Here is a 22,795-nt window from a genome sequence, read left to right as displayed (position 1 = left end):
GTTGTGTTAAGTATCTTAGTGATACCATTGTTTGTTCTAAGAGAACTCGTAGTTCAGAGTTGTAGGCCTGTGTGGATAAGTAGGAAAATGCCAGATTATTTGGAAATCATATAAAATATTCATTTTTTAGGTTATTAAAACAACATCATGTAATGCCAAATTCTGGTTCTACATGATATTTTTAAGCTAGACACAATAAAATGCAGTAGCAATAATACTCATTTGTGACTCTGAATTAATATTCAAAACAACGTGGCAAACAAACAGTAGTTTTAAACTACTTTGAGTTCTCTGGTTCCCTTCCTGCCTGTTTGGTTCCTTGGCTAGTGCCGGTGGTGTATTAGTTACGGTTCTTGTTTGTGTGACAGCATACCCAACAAAGGCAATTTAAGGAAGAAATGGTCCATTTTGGCTGATACTTGAGGGTTTATTGTATCATGGTGGGGAAGTTATAGCAGAAGTGTAAAACATCTGGTCACATTGTTTCCCCAGGGAGAGATGCTAGTGCACCTGTGTAAGGTGTGCACTGAGAGAGGATGGTGCCACCCACATTCAGGGTGAGTCCGCCATTCTCAGTTAATTCTTCCTGGAAACTGTTAGGCACAAAACTAGAGGGGAGTGCCCATGTGATTCTAAATCTTACCAAGTTGATGATCAGATCATAGATTACCATCACAAGTTGACAACCAAATATAAACACTTTATATCATAACATTCCACCTCTGGTTCCTAAAGTCTAATGTTCATCTCATAAAGCAACTTGCTTTTAGTCCATCATTAAAAGTCTCCAAATTCTTTAATAATCCCAATACAGTTCAAAAGTTCAGAGTCTTCTAACACTTGAGTAGTTTCTTAGCTGTGAGCTCCTAAGATAAACAGTTACATACTTCCAGTATACAGTGGCATAAAGCAAACATTTCTATTTTAAAAGGAAGAAAGGGAGGTATTAGTGAAATTATTAAGGCCACTCCACGTAGTTAAAAAGGAGGTTTATTTTGTGGGGTAACTTACAAATGAAGGGATAGGTTGCAGGGTCTGGGAAAGGTATGGCGCAGTCCAGCGGTGTTCTCTGGAGAACCCTGCTTGGTCTACCTCCAGCGTCCAGGGTCCAGGAACCAAGAGAGACCTCTCCTCTCGATCCTGCGTCTTCCGCTTCCTCCCTCTGCCCCACCTTGTGGGTGTGACCATTACCGAAGCTTCAATGGGGGTTGGAACTTCCAGGCCAAGGCTGGGATGGCTACCCACTACATCTCCCCCTTTTGTCTAAATAAGAAGGTTCTAACCTAATACAAGACTATATACAAAGAAATGGTTATCAAATATTGTCCAGGAATAATGAGGGATAATGACCTAGATAACTTGGAATTACCATAAATGCAAATAATATCAAGCAAAAAACACATACTAAAATTCAGGGAAGTCTATAGTGTGGGTAGGTGGCATGTTACAAAGATCATTCCAAAAGGTGTCCTATCCTAAAGAACCTGAGTCTAATACTTAATATATTCTATCTAAGATTATATATATGTATATATATACACATACATATATATTAAGTTGTAACTATAACTGCTAGTCTTCAACCTCATCAAAGACCTGAGAGGGAATATAATAATAGAATTTTCCTGCCTTGCCTACAGTCAGGACAAATTTCTCTTACCCGCCAGTCCCACAGTCGCTCAGACCCAACCAAGTAAGTACACAGAGACTTATATTACTTATAAACTGTGTGGCCGGCAAGCTTCTTGTTATTTACTTCTTTTATCTTAAGTTAACCCATTTCTATTAATCTATACTTTGCCATGTGGCTTGTGGCTTACCAGTACCTTACATCTTGTCATGGCAGCGGCTGGCAGTCTCTCCTGCCCCAGCCTTCGCTTCCCAGAATTCTCTTCTCCTTGTCCCGCCTACCCTATCCTCCCTGCCTGGCTACTGGCCAATCAGCACTTTATTTATTTTAACCAATCAGAGCAACATATTTGACATACAGAACATCCCACAGCAGGGAGGCATCACTAGCACAGATTAAATCAGTTATTCTCGACCTTCCCAATGTTGCGACCCTTTAATACAGTCCCTCGGGTTGTAGTGACCCCAACCATCGAGTTATTTTTGTTGCTACTTCATAACTAGTTTTACTACTGTTATGAATTGTAATATAAATATCTGTTTTCTGATGGTCTTAGGCAACTTCTGTGAAAGAGTCGTTTGACCCCCAAAGGGGTATTGACCCATAGATTGAGAACAGCTGCAAAGTTGAAACCCAGTAGAGCAGAAACCGAACCTGTAAGTTCATGGTAGTCACCTGAAGCTCATGATAGAATCATCTTGGGGTTGATTCTAAGGGCTTCATAACCCTAACCCTATCCCTCTCTCTCTGGTACCAGCAGCACATGCAGCCAGCTTGCTCCATGCCTTGCAACTTTCCTTGGCAAGCATCCTATGGTCCTGGCATACCCAAAGTCCTGGGTCTTAATTGAACTTGGGCTTCATTTTCCTTTCTTCATGCAGTGGCCTCTTGTGGTCTCCTTATAGAAAATGTAGCTCTGCCATACATTGTCTAGTCTAGTGGCTTTCTGGAACCTTGTCTAAAACCTCCATGACCCTTTGCATCTTTTGTGCCTGTAAAACCAGCACGTTCTGGACATTGTTGCCATTTCTGTTGTTACCTGGAGCTGTTACCTGCTCCCCTTGGACCACAACTGCAGCAACCACTGTTTGCTGAACCTTGGGAGTACCTAGGGTGCTATTTGTGAGCAGGGGACCCCATTCAGTGCCGTTCTCAGTCTAAGTTCACTCATTTAAAATCAGTTTGTATTTTCACAAGCCCTTCAGTGGATTGGGGTCCCCTTCAGTGGTGCTAGTCTCTGACAGATGTTTGTGTGCAGCTTAAACTTGACCACACCCATTTCTTCTCCAAACTTCAGTTTTCATCTTTTTGCCCTTTCTTGTTGTAGGCCTGGTAAGAGCAGCGAGCAGCCTGAATGCTAGTCTGCCTTGAAACTTGCCTACCAAATAAATCAGCCCATTACTTTTTCATTCAGCCTCACTTAAGTTTCCAGGATATGGGCACAATGAAGGCAGATTCTTTGCCAGACTATCACACAAATGTCCTCTGGACAATTACACATTGAATGGCCACAGCCTATTATGACAGGAACATGAAGCAGCTAGTCTAATTGCATCAGAAACTAGTATTTATACATCCTCTGGAAAGATTGTTCAGTGGAATTATAATGCAATCCATATAAAAAATTTAATAGCCACCTTAAAAATCCAAACAGGCAAAGTTAATTGTAATATTTTTACACAGTATATCCTGAAATAAACATAAAAGGTGCTAATGATGTATTACACTGTTAGGTTTTTTTATATACTAGCTACTTTTGAAATCTAGTATATATTTTACCTCTAGCACACCTATATAAAAGCACATTTTAAGTGCTTGATAACTGCATCTGGCTAGTGACTCTTGTCACTAGACCACACAAACATGAGAGAAATTAAAAATGGAAACGAGGAAATATCACAAAGGAAAAGGACAACAGAGGGGATAGGAAAGTAACTTTAGCAAGGTAGAAGGAGAAAACAAGGTGAGAACATGTTTACAACAGAATATAGTAAGATATAACATTCTTAATATGTAAAGCATTTATACAAATTTCTAGAAACACTTGAAAGCCTAGAAAGTAAATGGTAAGGTGACATAACCAGGCATTTTGCAAAAGAATTAGTATAAAACATAGGCATGATAATTAAAGAAGTGAAGTTTTTACTGAGGACGTATTATTCAGCGGTAGATTGCTTGTCCATCCTGTGCAAAAGCCTTCGTTTGATTCTGATGCAAATTAAAATCTGTCAAGGCATCAGAGGTTGTAAAACTATAATCTTTAGGAGTGTCAGAATGCAGTGCAAGGGTGTTCTTACAGACTGATAGAGAAAGCCCTTTAAAGGTAATAGGGTAGCAGGCAGTACAGTTTGTTTTCTAGGTCTCTTGTCATAAGGAAATCAAGCTAACCAGAGAGGAAGAGACCACATACATGAGGTGCTCACTTCTCTACTGTAGTCTACAGTAATGGGAAAATTGAGGACTGCCAGACTTCCTCATCCAAGGGAAGAAGGCAAAGTAGTTGGTGACATAGTGAGGCAGCAGTCCCTTGATTGGATAGTTGAGTAGTAAAACAATCTTACACTGTTTTAGGTAGAGTTTAGGAGATAAGTCAGTCTTTGCTGTCAGTCAGATAGCAAGACTAAGAATTTATCATAATCCTGATTGTATTTTGGATTGTAGGCTTCATTTTTCCAGTTTTCTGTTTTATCAAGATTCAAATGTCATAAAAATAGTATATATTTTACTTATAAATGGTGGAATTAAATTTACACTTTCACATATAATTTAAGATTTCATCCTGATTCAAGTATGCTCTGCTCATATTCTACACATCAGTTTATCAACTCCTAAGTACTGTTTTATACACCCCAATGTGTAATCCACAAACTGTGAGGTCTGACTCCATCTTTGTGACTCAGTAAATTTGCCATTAACTTATTTTTCTGGTTTCTTTCTTTCTGGCCTGATTGTGACCTCTTGAAAGGTTAAAAAACAACAACAACAACAAAAACAAAAACAAACAAACATGTATCAGCTGTAATTTTCTAAGGTTAAATAGCTCACATCTGCTCGCTTACTAGCTCCATAGTTTTATATACTGATTTGCTCCTTTATAGTTTTAGTTAATTCTTTTTCCATTGTTTCAAGGTTATCCTGGTCCAGGTTAACCCAGGAGAAGCATTTACAATAAGAAGAGAAGATGGGCAGTTTCAGTGCATCACAGGTAAGAAGAGGAATTTGCTACATTTTATAACAAAAAAGCAAGTCCACGGTTTCTTTTTCTGTTAGATACCAGTGCATATGCCTGTGGTATTTCCCTTTGTCACCATCACAAACTCTGAGTCCTCAGTCATGTAACAATTGCAGTAGAGCTTTAATTACACCCTCCCTCTTTCTCATTTCCTGATTGGTCTTACTATAAAATTCTTTTTTTTTTTTTTTTTTAATCAAAATTTGTAAGTGAATCTAGCCAGGTCCTTCAGTCTTCAAAAGTTCAGTTCTGCTTTCTGATCTTATTTTTACTTCCCTTCGGTGTTGATTCCCTCAGCTGTTTTTTTGTTTTTGTTTTTTTTTTCCTCTTTTTATCTTAGAGACAGGGTTTCTTTGGGTAGCCCTAGCTGTCCTTGACTTACACTGTAGACTTACACCAGACTGGCCTTGAATTCACAGAGCTCCACCTGTCTCTGCCTCCTGAGTGCTGAGATGAAAGGTATGTGCCATCACTACCCAGAAACACAATATTACCATCCCCAACCCCCACCTGCACCCAGGCTTTTTAAGTCTGCTTGTTAACTACATCTCAAACCTGTCTTATCCTGGCAGCAGGAGTTCCCATATCTTGAGGTTACCACCTGTCCCCACACTCAAGGCTGCTCAAACTGGCTGCTGTAAACTCAGCTCAGATGTTCTGCCAGACTTGCTGTAATCTTTCTTTACTGGATATCACCTTAGCACTTTTCTCAGCTGTTAGGAGCCATCCCATGAATTGTAGTGGGTTTGGTAAGAGTCCTTGTCTTTTACCTGCTAGCATTTCTTCTTGCCCTTGATGATATATGACAAATAGACATCACCAAATACTCCATGAAGAACAAAACCACCTCCAGTTGATGAGAATTGTGTTTATATATGAAAATGAGGACAATAGAAAAGTTAGTGGTTAAGGTGGCTCTTTCAGTCAGTGTCACTTGTATTATAAAAAGGGGAGATTTGTACAGAAAGGGTTGGGATGAATGCCATATGAAGACTCAGGTCTTTGACTTGTCTAAATTCAGTAGCCAAAGGTGGCCACCAAAGCCAGAGACAAGCAGAGAGTCATGGGATAGATGTCCCCTTTATCCACCATAACCAGCCAACCGTGCCAGCAACTCAGTGCTTCGCTCAGTACTCTGAGATAGTAAGTTTCTGCTGTTACAGGCCAGGCAAACAGACAAAAAGTCACTGTCTTTGGAATTAGAAAAGCTGAGTTAAACATTAAGTGTTTCTTAGTAGCTTGCTACAAGGTGCTACAGGTGACCTAAGCTCAGTGAGTACATTTCTTATCAGTATAGCTCTTGTCACCATCAATAGTAGAACTTTTGAGTGAACTATTCTTAGTTTAGGGTTTCTGTTGCTGGGAAGAGACACCATGATCACGGTAACTCTTTGACTGGGCTGGCTTACTGTTCAGTTTAGTCATTATCAGCGTGGCAGGAGACATGGTGCTGGAGAGGTAGCTAAGAGTTCTACATCCCGATCTGCAGGCAGCAGGAAGAGAATGAGACATTGGGTGTGGCTTAAGCATCCGAGACCTCAAAGCCCACCTCCAGTAACACACTTCCTCCAACAAGGCCTCATCTACTCCAAGGCTTATAAGTGCCACTCCCTAGGGGCCTGTGGGGGCCATTTTCATTCAAACCACCACATTAACTAGTAAGCATATGTTATACTTTAAACTGGACCTGGTACCTCTAAGGTACTCAGGAAGTGGGGACAGTGAGTGCTGTAGTGTAACTGTTAACTGTTGAGAAACTGACTTACCAAGTACCTGTGTGCAACATTCCTTTCAGTTGTGTTTGAAACTATGTATGCTTATGTTTAATTTGAAAATGCTTATTCCATCTTTTCAACTAAGACCTGAACACTTTGGATATGTATTTTTTTTTACATTTATTTGTATCCCTTTTTGGTTCTTGGACTTCTAATAGTCATGGCTTTCATTTAAAGAATCCATGGAGGTGAGTCACCACATACCTGGTCATCATCCAAATGGAATACCTTGGAGGGTGAAGGACTTGTTCGCATGCTGATTAGTATCAATCATGTCTGCCATAGGCAAGCCAGGATTCTCAGTGCCCCTGTCCTTTCACTCTCCTTAGCCTGGCTCGGCTGTTGAATCTTTGAAAACTCTCTCTAGAAAAATAACTAATCCAGTAGTCACAAATGAAACTTGAAAGCCTACATGTGTTAGAAATTTTCTAAGTCAGATGAAGCAGTTGAAGCAGCTGTTGAGGTGATGCACGACAGAGAAGTTATGCTCTTAAAAGGGTCTAGGCAGGAGAGTGCATAAAGGTGGGGAGGGGAGGAGAGGGGGTGCCTTCTTTACCAACTTTTCTTCAATAGAATTTTATGTTTTCACTATGACCCACATCGAATATAAATTTCTGATCACACATCTTAGCTTACTTGTATGCCTTTCAAATTATTGTCTGTAAATATTATTTATCAAGGGAGCATTTTAATTAACATGGCATTGATTTCCCCTAATACATTAGCAGATGAAGATAGATTATTTTATTATATTTTAAAACACAAGGACTGCTAATCCCAGTTACAGCCAGACCATGAATGATAAACAGGTTATATTTTAAGAGTTAGTTTGTGACTGCAACCTGTAAGTTGTCTCTTCTTAACTCATTTCAGTTGATTTTAATATCTCACAGTGACACCGTCCTGCAGGTCCAGAAGAGCTGTGTACAGTCTGCCTCAGTGATCACCTCATGGGAGCTAACTCCCACATGAGCATTCTGTACAAAGACACATTTCTGTGCTTCCCTGGAAAACAACCCTTTTTCTGTATGATAGGTAATAAAATGGAAACTTTGTTTTAAAATTACTGGGTAGATTTTTTTTTTTAAATGAGGGAAAAAGAATAAAGAGAACCAGACAGTAAAAGTTTTCTCCTTTTTGTATGTTTTCATCCATCCAGAATTATCAGGCTTGCTGGCTAGTTTTATGTCAACTTGACACAAGCCAAAGTTGTCTAAAAGGAGGGAACTTCAGTTGAGGAAATGGCTCCATAAGATCCAGCTGTAGGGCATTTTCCTAATTAGTGATTGATTTGGAAGGGCCCAGCCTGTTGTTGGTGGAGCCACCCCTGGGCTGGTGGTCCTGGGTTCTATATAAAAAGCAGGCTGATCAAGCCAGTAAGAAACACCTTCCTAGGCCTCTGAATCAGCTCCTGCCTCCAGGTTCCTGCCCTTTTTAAGTTCTTGTTTTGACTTCCTTCAGTGATGAGCAGTGATTGGGAAGCATAAGCCAAATAAACCCATTCCTCCTCAACTTGCTTCTGGTCATGGCGTTTCACTACAGCAGTAGACATCAGGTAACTAAGACATCAGGTATATAGGGAAAAGAAATAGAGAGTGAAGACTGGTTTGCGGAGATGACCACAGAAAAAAAGGCTTAATGGGTACTCGAACTCATCTCCTTTCATCTAACCATCAGAAGGGTCTGTCATTTGGCAAGACCCTTCCTGGACTGGCTCTGTAGATAGGAGAAAGAACAGCAACAAGAGAGAAGCAGACACCAAGAGAAAGTCTCAAGGGAGGAGAATCAGGGCGGTGACACTTAGAGGAAAAACAGATCCTTGTGGCCTTTATTATTCTAACAATAGAAAAGCTCTAGGAGCACGTAAGGAATGAGGTAGATCTAGCGTAAATGAGTAAGTGTTTGAATTACTTCCTTAGGAAGTTTATTACCTAACAAGAATTCATAGAAAGAACTGTAGATATCTAATTTATCACCAGCTTTGATTTGAAGGTCCATAATCTGAGATAGTTATGGAGAGAGCTTAATGCAGTACCATTTCTACCATATCACACTTCCGTGGAGGGAAAAATAACTAACCATATTTTCCTTGTGAGTTTATTACATCTCCTCGAGTATACTGTGCTAGTTCCTGGGAAGTTGGGGAAAATCAAGACATAGTTATCCTTTAAGACCGTAATGTAATAAAGCTAGGGAAATAGCTCAGTGGTAGAGCATTTTGCCCAACAAGGCCTTGAGCTGGACCCCAGCACTGAAAACAAAACAAACCAGTTAATTGGTTAAGGAGAGAAAAAAGTGAACAGTTGTATTAGTATAGATAGTGAGCCCATTTAGTGCATGTGGTGTTACAAGAACATACGACAGGGGTCCTGTAAGAGTCAGGAACAGAGAACATTCTTCCCAGACACATGAGCTGTCTTTAAGGAAACTAGCAGTTGGCAAGATAGACAAAGAGCCTTTGAGGTATTTTAGACAGAGAGGCAACAGTATTCATAAACAGAAGAGTGACTTGAATTATTTGAGTAACCACAGAGACTAGAATTGCCAGAAGTTGTGTAAAGGGGAGTACAACTGGAGACGGAGCTGAAATGCGATGGTTCTTGAAATGGCTCATACAGCATGCTGAGGACTTGAACTTCATTGCGAGGATGTGGCCGAACCTCGAGGAGTTAATGGTGGAAAGCTGGAGACAGTCTGCTTGTTCTGCCTCAGCTGCCGGTGCTGGGGCTACAAGTGCATGTACAGGTAGCTCATGCTGAGCTTTCTGAGCACTCTCCTGGGTTTCCTGATGCTGCTGTCCCTTTGATCTTGGGCAAAGGCAGTCCCTGATGAATGCTCTCCAGTTTATCCTCCTGCTTAGTGGTTGGCTTTACTTATCCTCCCTGATTGGACCTGTGCTGCATTGGCTTAGATCACTGGTTCCCAACCTTCCTAATGCTGTGACCCTTTAATACAGTTCCCCATATTGTACTAACTCCCAACCATAAAATTATTTTAGTTGCTACTTCATAGGCAAACCTTTATCTCCAAAACATTTATATTACAATTCATAACAATAGCAAAATTATAGTTATGAAGTAGCAACAAAAATAATTTTATGGGTGAGAGTCATCACAACATTAGGATTCATAACAACAGTAGCAAAATTACAGTAGTGATGAATACCAATAGGCAGTTGTGTCTTTGGTGTGATGATTTAGAATCTTTTGAGCATATGCTCAGGAATGGTAGAGTTAGACCATACAGTATTTCTAAGTTTAGGGTTTTAAAAGTATTTATTTTAGTGTGTATACGTGTGTGTGTTGTTTATGTGGGTGACTATGAGTGTGCCTGCCACAACACACATGTGGAAGTCAGAAGACAGTCTGAAGGAGTTGGTTCTGTCCTTCCACCATGTGGGTTCTGTCAACCAAAGCCATGTTATCAAGTGTTGTAAGTACCTTTGCTTGCTCAACTGTCTCAGCAGCCCTCAATTTTAGTTCGCAGGTGTCCTCTGTACTGATGGCTGTCACAGATGTGCCTGCTTGCCCTCCCAGCAGTAATGTGTAAGGGTTCTTCTTCCTCACAACCCTCAGCACTTCTTGTTCCTTGTTTTCTTGGTGATAACTGTTCACCTGTGGTGAGATGGAGTCTTAAAGAAGTTTTGATTAGCATTCTCCTGATGAAAATACTCAGTGAGCCAGGCGGTGGTGGCGCACGCCTGTAATCCCAGCACTCAGGAGGCAGAGGCAGGCGGATCTCTGTGAGTTCGAGGCCACCCTGGGCTACAGAGTGAGTTCCAGGACAGTTCCTTTCTTCCTTTGAGAACCCTCTCTTCAGTTCATTAGTCCATTTATTGATTGCATTTTATGTTGTTCTGTTCTGTTGTTGTTGTTGTTGTTGTTGTTGTTGTTGGTGGTGGTGGTGGTGGTGGTGGTGGTGTGTGTGTGTGTGTGTGTGTGTGTGTGTGTTTACTTTTTAGAAATCTTTACTCACCCCTTGTCAAATACATACTTGGAAAAACTTTTCTCCCATTTTGTTTAGCTTTATGCAGTCCCATTGTCAATTCCCGTGAATTGCTATTGAAGTCTGTCTTATAGTCAGGGTCACTATTGCTGTGATGAAACACCATGACCAAAAGCAACTTGGGGAGAAAAGTATTTATTTGGCTTGCACATCATAATTCATCATTGGAAAAAAAAAAATCAGGACAGGAAACAGGGTAGGAACCTGGAGCAGGAGCTGACGCAGAGGCCAGGGAGGGGAGCTACTTACTGGCTTGCTCGCCATGGCTTGCTGAGCCTGCTTTCTTATTGAACCCAGGACTACCAGCCCAGGGATGGTACCACCCACTATGGGCTGGGCCCTCTCACATCAATCACTATTTAAGAAAATGCTCTACAGACATGGCTACAGCAGGAGTCTGTGAAGACTTTTTTTTTTTTTTTTTTTTCTTTTTTTCATTTGAGGCTCCTGTCTCTCTGGTGACTCTGGCTTGTGTCAAGTTGACATAAAACTAGGCAACCCAGAGTCCTTTTCAGTACTTATTTATCTATAACTGTTTTAAACTGCTTTGCATGCTTTCCTCTAGCAGTTTCATTAAAGGTTTTTCTTTGTTTTTTGTTTTTTTTTTTAATGTGTTTGTATGTGTCTGTGTGCCTGTATGCCATGTGCTTGTGGACACCAAAAGATGATATTGGATCGCCTGAAGCTGGAAGTACAGGTTGCTGTGAGCCATTCAGTGTGAGTGCTGGGAACTGAACCTGGATCCTCTGGAAGATCAAAAGTTCTCTTCACCGCTACATCCCTTTGATCCATCATGAACTAATTTTTATATAAGTTGAAATATGGGTCTAGTTTCATTCTTGTACATGAGGAAATTCAATTTTTATTAAAGAAGCTGTCTTTCTACAATTTATATTTTTGAAAACTGTTGTGCAGAAGTAGGTAGCTGTAACTGAATGGGTTTATATCTGGGTCCTCTATTCTAGTCTCTTGGTCTACATGTTTGTTTTATACTATTCTTGTTCTTATGGCTCTATTACAAGGTTTAGGATTGAGTGCTGTTGTATCTTTAACATTGCTCTCTCTGTTAAGGATTGTTTTGGATACTTGGTTCCTTTTGTGCTTCCATGTGAATTACCTAGTTCTCTGAAAAATGTAGTTGGAATTTTTTAAATTTTTATTTATTATGTGTGCAGTATGCACATGTTCTGCAGTATATAGTATGGGGATCAAAAGACAATTTTGTTGAGTCAGTTCTAGGATATTACAGGAATTTTTAACTCAGGTCACCACCAGGTCCAGGCTTGCCCAGCAACACCTTTGCCCACTGACCTACCTCATTGGCCCAGAATGTCATTGAAATTTTGATGAGGAATCCATTGAGGCGGTACATTGCTTTGGTCATGTAGCCATTTTCACAGTGTTAATTCTTACTACACATGAGCCCCCATTGGCTCATGGCCATCATATGATGCAAAATATATTGGGTCCAACTTCAAAAGCTGTCATATTCTTTTGACAATCTAGACACTGTTCAAAAGTCCAAAGTGCAGAATCTTTTCTAGGAGTCAAAGTAATCTGTTAACTGTGACACAGCCCCCTCCTGTAAAATTTGAAAAACAAAAACAAAAACAAAAAATGAACAAGCAAACAAACAATCAAAATGTCAGTTATATACTTCTGCCATACAGTGGCACAGACTATACATTCCTGTTCCCAAAGGGAGGAATAGGGCCCACTGAGGACATACATAATAGGGACACTAAATCCTGTAGTTTGATGGCCAATATCTGGGTTCAGTTTCAAAGAGGTTAGGTGGCTGTGCCCCTCCAGCTTTGCTGCCTGCAATATATATCTTTATGTGCATCTCTCTCTTGGGCTCTTTCCACTCCCTGTTTTCAGCCCTCCTTGGGAGACTTCTCATGGCTCTGCTACCTTTAACATTCTAGAGTATCCATCACAACCCAGACTTTGTTTACATAACTTAAAACAGTGGCCTCTGATGGCCTCCTTGCGGGGACTCAGACCCAGTCACATGTTGCACCTCTGCAACTCTCTGAAGGAAGAACCATGATCCCTCCAATCTTACATGTTTCTTGTCTTTAAAACTCAGCCCCTTTGGAGCTCAGTTACTGCAGCTTTTGTAAGCTGAAAGTGATTTAAATCTCCATTAGGCATTTGCTTTCTAAGAGCAGAGAAGTTGTTTGGTTCTTTCCTTCCACACACTGATGGTTCAGCTGTGTGGGTGTGCCCTCAGGGCATCATTCCTCATCTAGTACAGAGCCAGAGGCTGCTCTTTCCCGGCACCAGTCACTTTAGGATTACTACTTTTTCTAGTTCATAATTTGGCTGTAATCTTAAACTTCCTAGTGCTCTTCTCCTCTCCAGAATATACATTTTAAATTTAGTTTTGTCCCAATTTTTTGCTTTTTTAAATTTTGCACAAGAATAACCAGCAATAACCATGCTGCAGGCTCAATGTTATGCTGTCTGGGAACTTCTTCTGTCAGTTTAGTCAATTGCTTTTTAATTCACCCTCACACAAATTCTCAGGACATGGATAGAGTACAGCTAGAGTTTTGCTTTAGCTAAAGCATCTCACAGCCTCTTGTGCAGGTCTTGATCCCCTCTGGAACATCATGAGCTGGCCCTTAAGCTGTGCCCATAGCACTCAGTGCTTTTCTATCCCAGAGTTTTAAATACTTCTCCAGAGTAGCCCAAAGACGTAAAAGTCACATTGTCAGAATTATTAGACAGCAACCCCACTTCTTGGTAGCAGTTTCTGCATTAGGTACCTTATTGTCTCTGTGATAGAACATCCTGACAAAAGTATGTTAGGGAGCAACAGGCTAATTTGGCTTCCAGAGGATGAGTCCATCATGGTAGAGAAGACGTGACAACAGTCAGGGAGGACATGGTGGCAGAACAGGGAGCTAGCTGATCACGTTTCACATGCACACAGGAAGCAGAGAACCTTTCAAAACAGCTGAATCAGCTGGTGATAAAATGTGTAAAAACAGGAGCCTGTGGAGGACATTCCTCATTCAAAGCACAACAGAGCATCTTTCTTTTAGTGTCTTCTTCTATTTCTGTCTTCAGTATTTAAAATTCCTTCTTGGAGATATCATTCACCCCTTGATAAGGCTTTTTCTTCAAGTGTTTTATATTATTGAATCTATTATGAATGATACTTTTCTCCTTATTTTCTTCTGTGTCATGTATCTGGCAGATACATGAGATACTCTTTGTTTTCTGCTGTGTCATCGTTAGCATATACTTTAGATGCTGGGTTTTGGATATTGATTGTTACCTCACTACTTTCCTGAAAGTGGTTATCAGATCTGAGAATTTTCTCATTGCATTTTTAGGGTCTTTTGAGTAGAGGATCATGTTTGCAAATAGAGGTACTTTGGTTAATTCCTTTTTTCTCTTTGTATACCTTCTGTTTACCCTAGTGAAGATGTTGAACAGTATAATAAAGGAAGGGCACTCCTCTCTTCTTTAGAGGAAATTCTTTTAGCTTTCTCCCATTTGATATAATGTTGACTGCCCTACTTAGTCGTGTGTCCCAGTCGTCACCCCCCCCCCCAACATCAACTTCACACGAGCATCATTGGGAAACTGCTTCTACCAGATTGTATGTAAGTGAGTCTGCAGGGTATTTTCTTGTTTAATGATTGATGTAGAAGAAGGGCCTAGTCCAGTGTCAACCATGGTCCTTGGTATATGGTCCTAGGTGGTATAAGAAAGCAGACTGAGCAAGCCATAGGGGAACAAGCCAGAAAGCATCACTTTTCCATGGTCTCTGCTTCAGTTCCTGCCTCTAGGTTCTAGGTTCCTGTCTCGAGTTCTGCACTGACTTCATGATGGACTGTAAGCTGAAATACAAAATAAACCATTTCCTTTCCAGGTTGCTTTTGGTCATGGTGTTTATCACAGCAGAAGGCAGACTAGAACAGGGTTCATTGTAGCTAGCCTTTACTATGTTGAGCTGTATTCCTTCCCATGCTTGCTTTTTTAGGATGCTGTCAAAGACCTTTTCCTTCATCAATTGTGATGTTAATATAAGTTTGTCTGTTAGATGCACTATCATTTTTATTTGATTCTTGGAATTTTTAATTTCCTCCTTAACTTTCTCAGTGGGCCGTATCTCTTTGGGTATGCTATGGAACTACTAAACTCAAGATCTAGACCAGGTGTATTCTCCCTAGTTATGTTAATCCTAGATTAACCAGATTTAATTTAATTATTCTAGTATTATATAAATATACAGAAGCATACATAGAATACACACACACACACACACACACACACACACACACACACACACTTGAGTGCCCCAATATCATTTCAGCAAAATTTATTCATTCTATCTTTCACTATTTAATAAAAGACAAAGATAAGTAAGCAAGAGCTCTTTAGTTCCTTAAATGTTTTTAATGGATCTTTATGCATATTTCTGGGAAAGTAAAATAAAAGTTACCAGATTATTGTCATTACATAATTTTTTGTCATGTGTATTACCCAAAGGTATTTTCTGGTGCCCTCTCTCTGAGTATTTTAAATTAATAGCTTTCGCAAAAATAAAGGACATATTTTTGAAATTTTTAAATATCAGTAGTCTGAAAAGATAATTCATGGCATTAAATAAATGTCGTTTTTTAAAAAATCATCATATTGAAGAGAGAAATTAAAAAATAACAGGATAAAATTTAACCAATGGTTATGTTCTACCATTTGATATTTTAAGTTAAGTGAACTATGAAGGAATATGTTACTCAAGACTCTTTTTGAAGCGAACTTGTCTGTCTGTTAATCAAAAAGGGATTTAAGATTTTGTTCTTTCTAACAGTTCAAGGCTGTCTGGCCAAACAGAGTAACAGACAGCACTGTTGGGAGGGATAGGGTGGTGGTAGCTATAGTGTGAAGTTCAGAATGTAGGTTTAGTAAGGAACACATCACACAGGCTGTTACCCAAATGCAGGAAGTCAGAGTCCCAGTAGAGTGAGGAGGGAGCTCACACAGGAAGGCTGTCTCCTATAGTCAGAGTCTACAGACGTGTGGAGGGTATCCTTAGGAAAGAGGTAGCATAGTTTGTGGTGTTTGAACTTGAGAAGTTTGGTTACTTTCCAGAAATTGATGGTAAGACCCTGAAGACACCATATACTTAAGTCATCGGACATGGAGAAATGAAGCTGATACTGACCTGGAAGCTTCATTTGACTGGCTGGCTTTCATAGTGCCAGAAAGTGGGATGCATGGGGTGGGGGGAGTGAGGGACTGATGGTAATCAATACTCTTACCCAGATGTCAACCCTGTAAACAAGATATGACTATTGATGCAGTACTAGCATGACTGTTACCAGAGTAACCAGCTTCTACCTGATTGGACTCAAGAACCACTTGACAAGATGGACTGCATGCCTAATAGTGTTAACTGGGCCAGGATTCAATAGCTAGGTAGTTTATAGGCCCTATGGGAGTATCTACTATTTTTCTGCTAAGTGGACATATTATTAAACTGCTTCATAAATACATATCCTTAAACCCAGTACCCATGTATTAGTGCAGCTCTCAGGACACACTGGGAGAGCAGAAACAGAATAAGAACTACAGAGAGTAGAATACTGCTGTGAAACTGTTTTCTGGGCCTGGCAGGGCCATGGCACACATGCACTCACAGCAGCTATGACTATATGCACAAGATGAGCACAAGATCAAGCCAGCCAGCATCCCATCGTGGGTGGGAAAAGGGCTCCTGGAGTCACACCTCGAGCTGAGGAGCTGTTGTCGGTCAATGGCTGCAGGGAGAGGGAAATTAGGAGTCATTTTCCTCTACAGGCAACTCCTGTCAGGCTGCTCATGTTCTGATGGTCAGCCCTACATCCACATATGTATTGGCAGCACCCAATGAACTCACTGTATTTGAGAAACAGTACATGAAGTTGAGAAGGAAACGTGATGGAAGGGGTACTAGGAGGAGTTGGGGGGAGGGGAGTGGGGCCCAGATTTGACTACAATTTATTGTAGTCTGGTGTGAAATTCTTAAACAGTGTTTGTGTTGGGGTGAAGCCCTGAGCGTGATGAAAGCACCATTTACACTGTGGAGGGTGACAAGGCAGAGCTCCAAGAGTGGGGAGACTGTTTATGTAGAAGAGTAGTCTGACATGGATTGAAGACAGCATAGCAGGCTTAGACTGTCCATGTGCAAGAGCTGTCCCAAGGTCGATAATGAGAACCTAGTGTGGTGACTTTTAAAGGCACACGGTAATGTAGGAAGTCCTCTTCTTAAGGCCACAGTTGTACTCTGGACCTTCTCTACTAAACCCAGCACATGTTTACTCTAGTGCGGACAGCACTTCTGCAGCCCGAATCCCGCTACTGCTCACCATCACCTGCTAGGTTATCCACGTGTGTAGGAGGAAAGCTCTGCATCACACAGAGATGACTCACAGACACAGAGGAGCTTGAGAGAGAGTGGCAGCACAGCACTTGCACTTGACAGTGTCTACTCAAGTGCAGGAGAGGAAGACTTAACTTTATAAATAGAATTGCCTATTTTAGTGGGGCTAGAATGAAATGAGTCATCTTATTGAATCTCATTTTCAAAAGAAAAATGAATGAAGTCTTAGAGTACAAAAATAGAAATCTAAGTTCAAGACAGATGATCTATGCAGGTTAAATAGTGTCATGTTAACATATTTGAAAAAAGGTATTAACAAATTGGGATTTTCCCAAGAAACTTAAGCCAGGAGAACATATGAACATGAAATAATTTTTATTAGACTGTAGAGACTCATGAAACCTAGAAAAGAGAACTGACTTTGAATACACTGTTTTCTGTACCTTGTGAGAGATGAGCCAGTGTAAGGAGGTAGATTTTTGATTCAGGGAAGACTGTCTAGCCATTCCGGCTGCATGTAAATGGAGTTATTCATTACAGTTACACGCGATCCTCCCTGTTTTTTGTGTTTGTGTTCTGCTTGGATGGTACTATAAAAGCAGTTCTTGCAAGAAAAGCAAGTTTGGCTGGGTGGTGGTGGCGCACGCCTTTAATCCCAGCACTCGGGAGGCAGAGGCAGGCAGATCTCTGTGAGTTTGAGGCCAGCCTGGTCTACAGAGCAAGATCCAGGATAGGCCCAAAAGAAGAAGAAGGATAAGGAGAAGGAGGAGGGAGGAAGGAAGAAGAAGAAGAGAGAGAGAGAGAGAAAGAAAAGCAAGTTTGATTAGATGGATTCTTGTGTTTATCATAACTATTCTTTGATTCCAGAATAAACTCTTTAATTAGACTGAGACCCCTTTAGTTAATTATGGGAATGCGTACTCTGAATGAGAACCTTAAATTCAACAATATACCGTGTGAAGGCATATTTTCAGAGTTGCTGAACTGGCAAATAGTTATTGCTCAGAGAACACCCATAAGCAGACTGTGAGTTAAATAACTTACTAACACTGACCACCCATTAATAAGCATGCAAGAGAGGAACGTCCACTAAGATGTCTGAGTCTTACAGGAACACAAACAATGATGCGGGCTTTATCTGGCGTGTAAAATCTTACTTACCTCCAGAGTCCAAGAAATGCTATCTTCCATTTTGCTGAAAAATAGAAATTATCAGCTGGGCGTGGTGGTGCACACCTTTAATCCTAGCACGGAGGAGACATTAGAGGCAGGCAAGTGAGTTCCAGCTTGTCTGCAAATCAAGTTTCAGGACAGCCAGGGCTGTTACACAGAAAAACTTTGTCTTAAAAGAAAAGATAATATCCCTTCGTCTGAGTATCTGATTAAGAAAAAAACAAAACAAAACTCTTTTCCTTAGTGTTCTGTTGATAGATTAAATTAACTTTGAAAACATTTTTAAGATTTATTTTTAATTTATTTGTGTGTGTGTGTGTGTGTGTGTGTGTGTGTGTGTGTGTGTGTATGTACTACATGTGTGCAGGTGCCTGTGGAGGCCAGAAGAGTGTAATATCCCCTGGACCTGGAGTCAACCATGGTTGTGAGTCAGGAGATATGGGCGCTGGGAACTGAACTTGGATCCTTTGGAGGAGCAGCAAGTGCCCTTGACTGCTGAGCCATCTCTGTAGTCCTTGTTAAACTACCTTTAAGTATACTACTGTACTTGTTTGCTTTGCTAATAATTGCTTGTTATACTTGGGAGTATTTTAGAGCCTTGGCATCTTTGTAGGAGTACCAGTTCAGATTGTGTGTGAAAAATATTCATTTAAGTATGTAAATGGTGGGCTGTAGATATTACCTGGATGTAGAGCATTTAAAAATTGCTATTTTCTTACAGATCGTCTTCCATGTATAGAAAAGTGTTGAAGTCAGCTCAGGTTTGTTGAGTGGTGTCACCTTTGAGTCCTCCAGCTCTCCTTACTCAGGGAAGCTGAGAGCCGTGATCACCCAGACCGGGGTGCTTTGCTTTTGCAACAATGTCTTGCTGTGCAACCCAGACTGGCTTTCCTATCATCCTCTGCCTTGGCTTCCTGATGGGGTCCTGAGTCTTACCCAGCACTTCAATGGCATTAAACCATTCCCAATGACTTGACCAGCACTGTGGCTGGTGTGCCTTCCTGTTCTCCAGTGTTAATTTCTTGGTCACCTCAAGAAATTAACATAGCTGTTGTTCCCATATGGCCATTATTGACAACCTTTCTGTGCCTATTTTTCCTCCCTTTGCTGTTTCTGTTATCAGTACTTTTCTGTTCATGCCCTCCTTATTCCAGTAGCAGATCCTGAGTCTTCTTCCATCACAGTGGGTTTTGAAGAGAAGAGATTTGTCTGAACCAAGTGCTGTTTTTCCCCCTGCTGTATGTTCCGGGTAGTAAACACATCCTTTCTCGCAGTTAGCTGACTCTTTTATATTTGGCCATCTCCTTTGCAGAGCATATTTTAAATCTCCCAGACTGAGCAAACTGACCTCTGAGATCTGAAATTCAGTGTTGGGTTACGTGCTTGGAAGGGCTCTATTCCTTTAATCTCTTCCTCAGAGCGAGTCCTTTCATCTGCAGATCTTGGGGCTCCTACTAATGTTCTAGATTGAACCCTCATGCTTATCTCTTTAAGACCTGCTTAAAGCTTTCTCCTCCTAGCATAGCTCAGTGAGGGAGGGAAGGACTGGAGAGCCGTTGTGCAAGTAGGACTCATGGTGGCTTACTCTGACTTCCTTGGCTCCCTGTATCATCTCGTGGTTAGGGCTATTATGGCTTTGCTATTTAAAATGCCCCTGACAGTTATCACCAGTCAACTGTCCATTGTATATTGTAGTCACAACTTTTTGTGCAGTTACTATAGCTAGAAGCATAAACTATAAATTTCCCTAAATTCACAACAGTAAAACTCCAACAACAGATTTTGTGAATGATTTCATGGTGTCTTAAAGGTTCAGGTATGAGAGCAAGTTGGCCTGTGTTTGAAAACAAGCGAGTGAGAAGCCTAAGAAAGAAAACAAATTTGGTCCCCAAATAAAGAAGTGTAGTTGAAGCTTTCAGAAGGTGAGGAGTGGGCAGTTCTGTGTCCGTCTGTCTCTGTAGCATTGCTTGTACACAGGGGCTGCTCACCTGGGAGCTTTGCATCTACTAGAACATTTTGGGTCTCCTATGAGGTTTTTTGCTTGTTTTGTTTTGCTCATACTCTGTAGCCCAGGCTGGCCTAGACCTCACTGTATGGCACAGGTTAGCCTCAGTGCTCCCAGCAGTTCTGCTTCTGCCTCCCAGGTGCCACGATTACATCCATGAGCCACCGTGCCTGGCTTATGTTCAGTTTCTTTTGAGCGAGTGTTTGGGATTGATGTCTTAAAGCTTTTCACCAGTTTAAAATGTTGGAATTCTATTGGCTTAGAAAATTCATCAATTCTGATCATAATTTTACTCTGTGTAAAATGATGAGCCAGTTGATTAGAGTGAATAGTTCCTACCAAGTCTTAACACTTTATGTATTCATAATTGTGCTAATTGATCATATCTTAAATTTATTTTAATAACATAGGTATGAATATTCTAAATTAGGGGTGGGCCCAGGATCGCCTGTAGCCCAAGTTGAATTTGATATATAGCCAGGGATGACCTTAAACTCCTTATCCTTCTGCCTCCACATCCAAATGCTAGAATTACAGGCATGTTCAATATACCCAGTTTTGTGGAGGTTTTATTGTCTGCCTGCCTGCCTGTCTGTCTGAATCTCTCTCTGTCTCTCTCTCTGTCTCTCTGTCTCTCTCTCTCTGATAGGGTCTTACAGCATAACCCAAGCTGGCCTAGAACTTTTAGCAGTCCTGCTTCAGGCTCCAAAGTGCTGGGATTAGATGTTAGTCACTACCTCCAGCTTTAAATTTTTTTTATAAGATCATCAACTGGTCCAGTGACTTCATTACTACAAATCTTACCCTTACTAAAAGGTTTTAAGTTCTATAAAAATAAGTAACATGGGTTAAGGCAATTTGTAGTAGATTTTCATTCCTACATGTATAGGCATTAATAACTATTAGTCAATGTAAAACTCTTATGTGTTGCTTAGAAAATCTTTATCCTGGCAAATGCCTTAAAATATAGGTAGTATTTCTTAGCCATTGGAGGTCACCTAATTATATTAAAATATTTACCTGTTATATTTATCTTATTGAGGAAAACATCAGTACTATTAGAGTGGCTCAGGATACTAGTTTTAAAACATAGTCTTGTATATGAAAGGAATTAAGCAGATTATCCACTCATAAATGTAGCCCCATTTTTTTCTACTGAGTGACTGTAACTCACCTGGAGTACATTCTGAAATAGTCCTCATTCTCCCCAAAAGCTATTTGAATGTTACATTTCAAAAGAAACTATTTTGTATATGACTAAGTTATGGTAACATTGCAACATTTATATTTAAAAGCAAAATATAGGCAAGCTGAATTGGCTATAGTCATCCATTATTCTTAATGAGTAATGTTAACAGCTTATATATTTTTCTGTATTTTCTCCTACCACACTGGCAAACCTCAGTCATTTTGATATATATTAACATTCAGGTTCAAAGGTATATAGCAGTTAAGTTAAATAAGCCAGACACGAAAGGACAAATACCACATGATTCAACTTATTTGAGTTATTAAGAGTAGTCATATTCATAGAGACATAATGTGCAATGCTGGTTGCCAGTGCCTAGAGAATTGAGAATAGTGAGTTATTTAGTGAGTACATAGTTTTAGTTCTAAAAATGGGTAGAGATGGTAGCTACATACCAATGTAAATGCATTTAATGCTAAACAACTGCAGTTGTTAAAATACAAATTTTATATATGTATATGTGCAACAATTATAAAGTTAATTCAATTTCTTAAAAAAAAAAACTTTTAAAGTAGCAGAGAGCTGAAGTAATGTTATAGAATTCAGAGCTGGCCCAAGGTCATTGTTCCCTTTTGTATAAACCCTATAATCTTCAGAACTGAACTTTGATGAATTTCACTTCTCTGATTGGGTTATGCTCTGTATACAGTTGACTTTTAAGAGATCAGGATGACTCTTACCTAATCATTTAAGCTTTTTAAGAGAACAAACCTCTTCTTGGAGAAGGACATCAGAAGCACAACAGGGCTTGCAACCAGACCAAGAGTTTATTTGCTGGCCTTCAAGATGGAATTGTGGACCAGAAAAGGACTTGGAGTAAGTCTGAGGAGCTTACTGTGGCCCTCAGATGATAACCAGAAGGAAGTGGCTCCCTCATGCATACAATTCTAAGACTGGGTGTTTCCATGCCATGTGAATTTGGAAGAGTCCATCGATTTCCAGATGAGAATACAACCTAACACCTTCTTTTTCACCTTGTGGGACCTTGGTCAGAGAACCAGTCACACTAAGTCAGATTCTGAATTTCACAACTGTGAGCTAATTAAGGTCTTAAAAAAAAAAAAAACTGTTCATGGTCATTGTGACATAACAATCGAAAACCAAGACAAGTAGTATGGACTTTTTTTTCTCTCACACAAAGATTGGCCCAGAGATGGGCAGTACTCAGAGTCTTTGTGCTCTGGGTCATTAAGGTGACCTCAGTTACACTACCATCTTAGAAGATTGCCCTAGTCTGCATGGTCCAAGACGGCACACTACCTTGTCCACATCCCACACAGAATGGAAAAGGACAAGAGAAGAGGAAGACATGTAAGATCCTCACCCTCTTTCATTGGCTGTAGT

General features: G+C 40.3%; 1 protein-coding gene across 1 annotated transcript in view; it reads left to right on the top strand.

Moving 5' to 3' along the window:
- Fndc3a (fibronectin type III domain containing 3A) overlaps positions 1-22,795 on the top strand; it is a 159,773-nt gene that overhangs the window by 59,777 nt on the left and 77,201 nt on the right. Inside the window, exon 3 of the mRNA XM_036198939.1 lies at positions 4,760-4,835. Within this exon, the coding sequence (XP_036054832.1) occupies positions 4,760-4,835 (76 nt within the window). The remainder of the gene's footprint in view (positions 1-4,759; positions 4,836-22,795) is intronic.

The sequence above is a fragment of the Onychomys torridus genome, chromosome 9 (assembly GCF_903995425.1).
Source record: "Onychomys torridus chromosome 9, mOncTor1.1, whole genome shotgun sequence".
Lineage (NCBI taxonomy): Eukaryota > Metazoa > Chordata > Mammalia > Rodentia > Cricetidae > Onychomys > Onychomys torridus.
This window is presented reverse-complemented; position numbering and strand designations above follow the sequence as displayed.